The sequence below is a fragment of the Chroicocephalus ridibundus genome, chromosome 4, assembly GCF_963924245.1.
Source record: "Chroicocephalus ridibundus chromosome 4, bChrRid1.1, whole genome shotgun sequence".
Taxonomy (NCBI): domain Eukaryota; kingdom Metazoa; phylum Chordata; class Aves; order Charadriiformes; family Laridae; genus Chroicocephalus; species Chroicocephalus ridibundus.
The window spans coordinates 62,847,844-62,859,008 of NC_086287.1; the positions used below are offsets into that span (position 1 = coordinate 62,847,844).

At 43.8% G+C, this 11,165-nt stretch overlaps 1 protein-coding gene across 2 annotated transcripts; it reads right to left on the bottom strand.

Annotated features, from left to right (window-relative positions):
* Positions 1–827: 827 nt before the first annotated feature.
* Positions 828–8,772, bottom strand: LOC134515027 (cell division cycle-associated protein 4-like). 2 transcript variants are annotated; one of them, XM_063333547.1, is made up of 3 exons: positions 8,610–8,772; positions 4,696–4,776; positions 828–2,395 (listed from the first exon to the last, which is right to left on the bottom strand). In XM_063333547.1, the coding sequence occupies exons 2-3, from the start codon at positions 4,732–4,734 to the stop codon at positions 1,640–1,642; spliced, it is 795 nt and encodes a 264-aa protein (XP_063189617.1). In that variant the 5' UTR covers positions 4,735–4,776; positions 8,610–8,772; the 3' UTR covers positions 828–1,639. The 2 variants fall into 2 exon arrangements, with proteins under 2 accessions (XP_063189617.1, XP_063189615.1); XM_063333545.1 differs by lacking the exons at positions 4,696–4,776; positions 8,610–8,772 and adding an exon at positions 2,547–2,805.
* Between the last annotated feature and the right edge of the window lie 2,393 nt (positions 8,773–11,165).

The window sequence follows — 11,165 nt, forward strand, 5'->3', positions numbered from 1 at the left end:
CCCCTGCCCCCACCCTCCTCCTTTTTAGGGGTTTGAGAATCTGAAAAGGGTAGCACGCAGTAGGTAAGGTCACTTGTGGGAGGGCAGAGTCTGTCACACACAGAAATGTACTCTCTTCATGTTCAGCAACTTGGTTGGTTCGGGTCTACAGAAAACTAATGAGTTACTGGTGAGTGTCTTCCCCTGACACAACCAACACTAACAAGAAACCAATCAATCTTTCCCCCCTTTTCTACCTCCATGCTAGTTCAGGTGCCTTCCCCAGTACCAGCTTGTGAAAGTAAACATTTGTCATTTTATAGCAACATCATACACTGCACTTGATCTATCCCTTTCCCCAGAAGTTGTCTCATAGGAATAAGCCTAATTATATACACTCTAAAACGAATGTGAGTACTTGAAGAAAAGAACACCATCCCATGTTGTATTATCTTTTGTTATTACAAAAAGCCAAGAGGAAACCCTTGGTAAGAGTGGAGCATATTAATTATGACAAGACATCATGACATACCAGTTGAGATTTAAGGCCGCTAATAACACTTTTTGTAGCAATTAGTGCAAGATAGTTTTCCCGTATAAACAAATATTTGATGGTAGACTTCAGTGATAAACAATTCACTTGATGACATTTACATATAAATACACATAAATAAAAACCTACGTAATTTAGGTTTGTAGTTAACAAAAAATATGGTCTGAAATGAATTAAATGTAATTGTATCTAGTTGGATCAAAGCTCTTCCTCTAATGATACTCAAGTACATGGGGTATGAAAAGAGTAATTGTACAATTCTCAATTTAGTAAAGTACTACTCTATAAAACAGAATCATGAAAACAGCTCTTACATTTTAATGTAAAGTATAAAATCATATATTTACATTTACATACACTTTACTGAACTACATTGGGTAGCTCACGGTAAAAAAACATCCCTTTTTGAAAATCTTTCAAAAAATACATCAACTGCAGATATGATCAAAAGGTACTAAGTTAGCAGCTGACATAACATCTGTAGTAAAAATATATTTTAGGAAAATACCTGGAAAAATCTAAACATCAATAAACACTTTAAAACTATTTTTGAAGTAAAAATTGTAGCAAAAAACCAGAATAAGCTAGCTAGGAATAATAGGAACTTGCATACTGCTCTTTAAGAGCCACGTAGCGACTTAGAACAGAAGCAGCAGATATGGTAGGAGTTATGTGGTGTAACAATGTGGAAACCGGAGGAAAATAGAAAACTAGTTATCCAGCTTCTCTCTGTTTATTACCATTTTTACTGGGAGAAGTAAAAGAAAAAGATGAGAGACTCCCTCTCACTAACGATATCCTCCATCAAAGGCTAAAACAAATTGGTAAAAGGAACCCAAGAGCCTCGGATCCCAAACTTAAAGACATTTACCGTATATACTTAACAGTTCAATGGACAATAAATTGGATTATTACACTACAAGTTGCAGGTTAACTTTAAGAGTTAACACTATTTTGCAATATGAAGTGCTTTTTTAAGATATATATCTATATAATATATAGATATTTGTAAAATACACGTGCAGATCAGATAGAACGAACTGTGGAAACAGCTTTCTTGAGTCTTTTTTCCCAATTAACAGATCTTTATCTCCTACACAAGGAGTTTCAGGATTCAACAAGGATTTCCACAATATGATCAAGCTCATTAAGATCAGATTTACAATTAGAGTTAGAAGTTGCAGTTGTTGGAGAAGAAAATGTTTCAAGTCCATCACAGTGTCCCATTTTTGTGTTGCTCATCATTCCTGTTAGCATAGTATCAAGATCATAGTAAGAATTGTCAACTTCTGAAAACAGATCTTCAACAGAATTAGGACTTTTGTTCTCCAGTGTCTCAAATATTTGATCTAATGATTTTTGAAAGTTTCCTTTATTTTCTTGTGGATTTTCCATTTCCCACACATTGCTCTGCAGGTTTCTGGGAGCTTGCACTGAAGAGGCTGTTGACATAGTCTCTGAACTATCTTGTGCCTGGTCACCCTCAAAGTCTTTATTGAAAGTACTATAGCCTGGGACATGCTTTCCCTCAGCTTGTTCCCTAGATGAACGACAGAGGATGTCTGTTGAAACAAGACGATCCAGGGATGCCTGCCCTGTACTCTGTGTATTTATCATCTGCCAAGTCCCATCCTGAGTCATTTCCTCTTGGATCTGCCGTACCGTATTGGCTATAAGTACCGAACGACAAAGGTTAGGTTCAACCAGCATATGACACAGCTGAAGTTTAACCAAGGACATATCTAAAAGTGACTGCCGCTGAAGATTATATGAAGGAATAGCCTTAATACCAGCCAGAGTTCCTTCAATATCTTCTTCGCCATCAAAACATTTTCTCTTTAATCCTCGCACAAACATTGTGTCCTGTTAAAAAAAAATAAAACAAAAAATTCTTGTACAACATGAACAGCTCAAGAGGGAGGTGAAAAAAAGACTAAAAAACAAAACAGAATAACTTTAATCTCAAATTTAAACAGCAAATTTTTTTAAGATAGAAACATCAGAATTGTCATACCAGGTTAGAGAATGGCCAGTGTGGTACAACAGGGGACAGGAACATATGGACTGGGTCCCAAAGACGGCACTCGGGAACCAGGGGTGAGCAGGTCCACAAGTCATGGCATCGGAGAGAGGCAGGAGCTCCCAGCTCCTGGCTCCCATTAAGTTCCACACTTGATGGAAGTCAGGAGCTGCTGCTTCGCACAGAAGCAAACATCTCAACGGCTGTATTTCACCTACTGGAGAGGCAGTTTCTCCTCGCTCCTCCCGAGTTTCTACTGGCATGCTTAACCTCTGATTTTGGAAATAAAAATACAACCTGGCACACCATCTTTAAAAGATTTGACCCCTCCAAAACATCAACATTCCTAACAGAGTAACATGAAAAAAATACCATGGGCAGCATACTTGAAAAAGTTAGCTTATTTTGGCTACAGAGAGAGTAAGATCTAGATTTGTTCCATATAACTTGAGACATTCAATTGAGGTGCCTAAAGCAGTCCTTCCGGTTCCCTTACTCAGGTGAGTCAATGTACTGTGTAATTCCAATGTGAATTGTGCAAGTCCAATAAGGATTGGCACAGTCATCCTCTGTATGGGCTTCTGTACTTCTTTCCCAGTTGACTGTAAGAAAGCAAAATTCCCACATTCCTAGCTTAGGTTCACCAGCTAAAAATAAGTGGGGTGCATCCAGTCTTCTCATTTTTCACATCTAGAAATCATTTGCTGAATTTTCCAAGGTATGACTTTCAAGCACTAGCTTCCAGATCATCTTCTGAATTGCACTAATTTTGACAACAGTGCCCTATGCAAATATCGCAGCTGATCTCTTGAAATACAAAGTAAGTTGTTTTTTTTTTCCTAAGGCAGTAGAGGTCACTTCTTTTAGTCTTATAAAATTCAGGCTGCTGATGAAAGCTAGTACCTGATCTTTACATTTATACACCTTCATTTTGTCCCTTCTAAGTCTTCTGTCCTTAGAATTCACATTTGCCCAATATCTGGGGATTTTTTTTTAGTGTAGTAACCCAAACAAAAAAAATAATTCAAATAAAAGCTGATAAAAGCAAAATACTATTGCAGTGTCTTCCTATATTATTTTCCATTTCCCTTGGTAAGCCGTAACCTCTGCCTTGCTTTTCTGGTTGCTATGGTATGTTCCACATATTTTCAGAGAGCGCTCTCTCAGCTTTTTCAGAGTTACTAAAAATCCACCAAAGTGAAACAACATTGTTCTCAAAATACACTACGTACTTATCTACTCTGAAAACCTGGGGACAGCACAATATCTAGATAAACATTTGCTCTGACTCTGTAGAACACTTCTTACACTGCTGTAAATATCCATGAAATAACTTTTTTTTTTGATATGCCGACTCATGAAGAATTCTTTCCACTGAAGGTACAAAACTCTCTAGAAATGATAATATGCAGAGACTACAATATAGAATATATGAACTTGTTTTTATGGTCATTTTTCATAGACTTCTTAAAAGCTACCTATGGATTACCAATATATTAAATGCTTTGGAAGTTTCTTTAAAAATTTTCTCCTATAACCTAAAATATTTGCATTATTCCCATTAAATGCAACCCGAGTTTTTGCTTTATAGTGCCTTTTCTAGATTCTTAGATATTCCTGCAGCTTCCTATTGGAGGGTATATGATTTAATTTTTCCTGCAAAGTTGTATGTACAGTAATTTCTAAACACACGCCCCCCCCCCATGTGAAACTTGACCTCTAGAGGATCTTTTGGGACTACTAATCAACCAGGTATGATTATGTCATCAAATGTTAAACACTCTGTGCAGAGTTTGAAGCTTCTTTTACTTCAACTTATATTCTTGTGAAGAATCATTAAAACTTCAATTGAATATTACCCTGGTTTCATACATCTATTATTCTAAGGCACACCAACAAAAGAACAGAACACAGCAGCAAACTTGAAAACCTCAGTACATCACACACTTCTGGGTGTGCAGAAGAAAAAAAAGTTTATAGATTCTTAAAGGTAAACCTTCAACAGCTTTCACTGGATTTTTTTCTATAACACTTACTTCCAATTAGTATCTTACATCATAAAACCCATTCTTTGTCCTCCTGTTCCTGACACTGCACAAAATATTAGGTTACAGTTTCATTTAAGAAACAAAAAATTACATACCAGTAATTGTGTTTGATGTAGTCCTTCCTCTTCTCCCATGCTACTGAGCAAGAGTCCATACAGTAAGAGTTAGAGCACCACCTACCAAGTATCGGGAAGCAAGATGTCAGCCAAGTACAGGAGATGCAGAACAAAATAGTTTCCCATTTCAGAAACTTATACACCTCTCTTTTCAGTTGCTTCAGTATCTCTATTCTCACAACACTCCTACAATGTTGAATGGCACTATAAAACCAAATTTACAGCTAGAGCACAAAGGTGATTTGCCTGACAATACACACAAAATCTGGCAGGAGAAGGAAACTGCCAGTTTAAGTCCAAGTCCTAGGCTATTACCCTGACCTTTGGACCAGCCTCTCCCTTATCCCTATGCCTTTGCCATTTAAAGAGCAAACAAGATCTTTAGTGATCATCTGAAAAATTTAAACATGCACAAAAACATATAGAAAGCAAGTCTTCATTGCTTTTATCACAAAACTATAGTTTTCACCTTTGTTGTACAAAACCATGTATCTCTAGCATCTAGAGAAAAAGTGCAAGCGTATACAAAACTGAAACATAGCAAAACCAGGGAGAATTTTCCTTTACCAGCACAGAAACTTTATGACTAAGATTTGCTTTGCAAGATGACAATAATGAAAGTAATGACTGTAATTAAATTGTTTTAATTATAAAAGCTGAGTTTGTAAAACACATTTAAGACAAAATAAGATTTGATATACCAAATACAACTACCAAACACATGCAACAATTCCTTTGATTACTGAAACTTAAAAGAATGGTCCCTTTCAACAGGCTACAAAAACTTATATGATAAAATATGAGAACAATTCAGATACTTTTCTAGACATGTCTGTGCAGTACAAGACAGCTCAGTGTCTGCAACTGAAGTACATACCTAAAAAAGAAACAAGTAAAGAGGATGCATGTGGACATCTATTTTTGTTTTCTATTGTGGCTGGTAATAAAAAAATTTTTGAAGAGTGCTTGATCTCAAAATTGGGGGTGAAGGAGATGGCTGACAAAGGACTTCGGGAGGCCAGGGGGCGCAGAAAACATGTTTTTCTCAAGAAAATGCATACTTGTTAAAATACCACAACAAAAAACCCCACCTTAAACACTCTCAAGCCAAAAATCTTTTGACACGATCCCAAAATATTCAGACTAAAATGCAGTTATGTCATAGAAACTGTATTTTAACCAACTCATAGTCCCATTCTCTTTCTCTTTACGGACTGCGCTCACAGCAACATACGAGACAGGGTCATGAGGCCTATGAACTACAACTCCAGTGAGACACCATAATATCAAGTCAATAAAGTATTTTTTATTTCTGTCAAACACCTTACTACACTATAAAAGTTCAGAAGTTTTTGCTCCCTGGGTATACTTTCAAAACATTCTATAAATGAAGGGTAATCTCTTTGAGAGCCTGTATATGGTAACTATTTGAATCCCCAAATTCCTACTAGATAACGCTACTAGTTTAGCGTAGGTGACAAAGGCACAAACTTTGTTTAAAAAACCCCAGTCAAACAAAAACCCACAGAAAACCTCACAACAACTACAGATAAAGATGATGCAGTCACAAGAACAATAAATGAAAATATTTTCTGGTGCTATTTTGGGTATCTGACAATTTTAGAGGCTTTGTCTGTCTGCCTCCCAAAACAGCAGACTGATACAGCGTTGATGGGAATGCACGAGTTCTTGGTAAAAGAACCACTATCTCATCTACTAAACTAAAAGACATAGGGGATGTTGGCAGACCAGTCCAGTTTGTAATCTATTAACATACTAAAGAAGGAAACAGTTTTCCCATGCAATATAACAATGCATAAGATGTGCTACATGTGATTCCAGGTTCTTCCCTAGAGCAATAAATAAACCATGCGTACCTCAGTTAAAATAAATTTAAATAAAATGCCCATCATAGGAGTTATTTCTTCAGATTCTATTAACTGGCATACAAGCGTGCCTCAGAACCTAAGTTCCCAATAAAAAAAATATTAACTTCATAGCCATTATCAGATGCAATTAAAACCTTGCAAATAAACAACCTTCCCCAGACTTCCCTGCACTATCTTCAACAAGCATTCATCTCAAGAGAATACTAAATTTAAAGCCTAATTAATTAATATGTAAGTATGTTTCTCTATTGATTTACATATTAACATACTCAAAAAGGCATTAGCCATTGTGTAAAACCTCTTGGTACATGACAGTAAGATTGCTCCTACTTTAGAAGCAAGATGTTCAAAATTCCCTGATAATTTAAAGCAGCCACTGCCTCTGTTCAAGAGGCAATATCTAGACTAGCTGTATCACCTCCCTTCTTCCACTGCTGAGTGTCAGCAGTCCAAACTTAGTATGTTATACTTAACCACTGTTTGAAATAGCTGTACAAAAAAAAGCTCTCAAGGAGACAATGGCTATTTGTAGTATAATACAGTATGAAAAAGGAGGTTTTGTGGTTTGTTGTTTTTTTTTCTTTTTTAATAATAGCACACAGAGCGCAGTATTATGCAATTCATTAATAAGTTTTGCTTTGGGGATCGACAAATTCCCAGTCTGCTTTACAAATAAGGTGCTTGAAATTTGATCCAATTCTTACTAGAGCATCAACTTACACATTCCAGATTTACAGTAATTTCTGATTCATGTATTAATATGCTGCCAAAAATATACTTAAGCACTTAAGGGAAAAAGCTGTTTGCTAAGAGCCGAGCTAAAAGAGAAGACAAGAGATTTTAGCACTGTTCATCTTCAGGAGAAAGCAGACAAGAACTACCTAGGCCAGTTCTGGAGGTTCACTTAAGCAGGGTGCTTTTTCTTTTTGTACAGCCACAAGTATAGTGATGACAGTTAACATGAAAAGGTAAGAAGGTACTGTATCTCCCCTCTACCACTCTAACTCCCTCCCCTCCTCAAAAATTGTCCTTTACAATAGCTGTGGGAAGAAATCAAAGCTATGTGTAATGCTAAAAAGAAGATGGGAAGCCAGGTACTCCTCTTCAGGCACGCGTATGGTTGTGTTGAGTTATAAGGCTCAGGGCTGTGGAGACAGCAGAGGGCTGGCAGGGCCAGAACCATCCCTATTGGGACCGGGACAAAGGGACCTATAAAGCACCGGGGTTTGGTCCACCCCCCGGGCGCAGGGGGCTGGCAGTCACCTCCTCTCCAGGACACTAGGGCTCCGGAATGGGGCACTACCTCCCGAGGACGAGCAGGCTAGGAAGCAGGGGCAGCCGCACGCCCAGGGCACGGGCGACAGCAGGCGGTGCCAGGAGCAGAAGGCTTGAGGAAACGCCGACAACTGAGCCCGGAGGCCGGGGGGGCTATAGGTGGCGGGGGGAGCCGTCGGGGAGAGGCGTGACCGGCGGGCGCGGCCGGGGCGGGGAGCGAGCCCCTGCGCAGGCAGCCTGGGGAGGGAGCGCGGCGGGGGCCGAGGCGGGGTTGAGCCGCGATGCGTGCGCTCGGGGAGCCGGGGGAGGTCCCCAGCCACAGCACGCCGGCAGTGGGAGGGGAGCGGCGCCACGGCACGCGGCGGCCGCCCGGGGGTGGAGGCGCGGGCGATGAGGCAGCGCGGCGGGGGAAGGGACCGAGCGGAGCGACCAGCGGCGACGGGAAACCGGGGGCCCGCCCGCCCGCCCGCCCCGGCCCCCCTCACCGCCCCAGGGCCGCGCGCGCCCCCGCCAACGGCCGCGGGCGGCGGTTACTCACCGTCCCGCGCTCCCGGCAAACGGCCCGCCGCCATTTTGAATCAGCTCCCTCCTCCCGCGGGGTCTGCCGGCACCGGCTGCCCGCCCGCGCCCTCCCCGCGCGGAACCCCGGGGGACAGGCGGCCCGGCCCGGGACCCACCCGCCGCGCCCGACCCGACCCAGCCCAGCCTAGCCCAGCCTACCATACTCACCACCTCGATGCCGACGCTCCCGCCGCCGCCTGCCAGCGCAGGAGGCTCCGCTCCCGCCTCACCGACCGCTCCGCGCCTGAGGGAGGGGGCGGGGCCCATCCTTACGGTTGGCCCCGCCTTCCCCCGCCCGCCATCTTATTGTCAAAGCCCACAAAGGAACCCGCTTCCTCCTCCCCGCCCCCGTCTTCCCGCTGGGGGGCGGGCCTTCCCGGCAGCCACGCCTACAAGGGAACGGCGGTCTCCTATTGGCTGTCGCCAAACCATACAGGCGCCGCTCGCCGCCGCGATTGGTGGGCGGTTGCCATGGCGCTCAGCCTCGCCCGACCCCCGGCACCGCCCGCGGGAGGCTGCGGGGTTGCCATGGCGGCCGAGCCCTTCCCCTCGGCCGTGAGAGGCTGGCGGGAGGCGGAGGCGGGGGGCGAGGCGGGGCCGCCCCGATTTCAAACGGCAGCCAAGGGCCGGCGGCGTGTCTGGGCTCCCGGCCACGGGCTCCGGCGGGAACAGGTTCAGACCTGGCCCCGCTGCAGCCTGCGGGGCGCCCAGGGAGCCGCAAGGGGGATAGGCCGCGCCGCCTCCCCCACTGGGCCAGGCCGCTCGCTGCCGTCGGGCGCCGCTTCCCTCAGGGCCGGGGAGTCCCCGGCGCCAACCGCTGCCGGCCGGCCCGCCCTCGCAGCCACTTCCCCCCTCCCCCCCGGTGCTGCCGCCCGGCGGGGGTGCCAGGCCTCATGACTCCATTAGCAAGGCTTGTGGCATTTCCTGTTTGGGCCCGGCCTCCCGGCTCCGCGTCTCGCAGCCCGACGACGGGGGAAGCTGCTCCGTTGGGGCGATGGGGAGGGAAGGGGTGAAGCTTCGCACCTCTCGGGAAGCCACCGTCCCAAAAGCTTCAACCGCCCCTCAAGCGGGGAAAAAAACAAAACAAAACCCGAAAGCTTGGAGCGCTGCCGTGACTTCCAGCTCGATGCTGCTGCACATCTGCAAGTACTTAGGCCGACCGAGCGTTTCTCGGTCGCTTTGCCGGTCTTGCAGCTACGTGCCGGCTGTCTGCAAAGCCGCCAGAAAGGGAGGAGGCGGGGGGGAGCCGGCCTTGTCCTGGCTGCGGCTGGCGGTAGAGAGCCCCAGAGGCACAGCAGCTGCTGCCGCCAGCCCGCGGCTCGGGCAGGGGGAGGATCTGCTGCCCCCGGTGGGGCGGGGAGCGAGGAGAGAAAGAAAATGGAGAAAGGGTAGGCTAGGCGGTGGGGGAGGAGGGGACATCAGCTGGGCTTGGGGTGAGGTTCGATGGGAAGGGCCGTAAACAACAGCGAGCTGTAGCTTGATACGAGAAAGCAGGAGGAAATAGCATTTCCATAGCAAAGCAGATCAGCTTGGGGGACAAGACAGGTTACAAAGTGCAGCATTTCCCCTTGGGTTTTTTTTTTTTTTACAGTTTCTTGCACTGTGCTTATGACATCATGGTGCAGAAATACGAGTGAAAACTTTGAAAGAAAATACCACAAAGATAGATGTTCTTATGCTCTATTCAGCTTGACATTGGCTTATTCTAGTTTCGCTGCAAAGAATTCAAATAGGCAATCCTACAACAAATCCCCCAAGAACCTCTGAGCCTTTCTGGACTTTCCTTTCGAGGCAGTGTGGGTGTTGGTCCCTGGGGGATCAGTGCTAGAGGAGTTAATTGGTATCGCTCTTTCTAGTGGTAGCATCATCTATATAGTAAGGTACGTAAGTCTGCTCTCCTTATCCTTTTTTTTTCCCCCCCTTTTAGATACGATGAGAAGCTCTTGACATTTTTATTTGTGTGGGGTTTTTTTCTGCAATAAATTTTCCAGTGAAACAAGAGGATGTCTGATGGCTTAAAGATGACACCATTTATATTTCCGATTAAGCCACTGAAAGAAAAATTGTGAAAGGGTCTCAGCACTCCATCTTCTCTGAAAAGCTGAGAAACTATGTCTCATCGAGGTATGACAAGATTTGATTATTCTCAGGAGAAAACAACTCTCATATCTCACATATGTGAGAAACAAAACTTGAAAAGTCAAAATGGAAAAATCTGGACAGACCTATGCAAAACAATTCAGACCAAATTACTTACTAGAAAGCAAACATTCTCTGCTAGGACTAACATAGCGTTATAAAGAATTTAATTTAATTGTAACCATGATGTGATAAAGAGAATGATCAAAACTTAGCTACACGGTGAAGTTTTTCATCCTACTACTGGTTTAAGTAAACGAAATTTTAACATCAGCGTTAAAAAGAAAAGGTAAAACCCTGGTAATTTCCTAAACATGTATTTATATATTGAGAAAGCTATCTCAGCCCATGAAACTTTCACAGCTAAAATAATCTGCAAGCAAAAGCAAACTGATGCCAAAGTTGAAGTTCTAGAGACAAAGCATGGAGCAGAACTGGAAAGAGATGGTCTGCAAAGCAACCTGGTAGGGGAAACTGAAATGAAGACAGTAACTGCATAAAAAAAGGGGGGGGGGGAAATTACAAGTCAGAAATGGCAGGAGACTTTTAAATCGAAAGGTGATTCAGAATATGTACTCAAAGCTT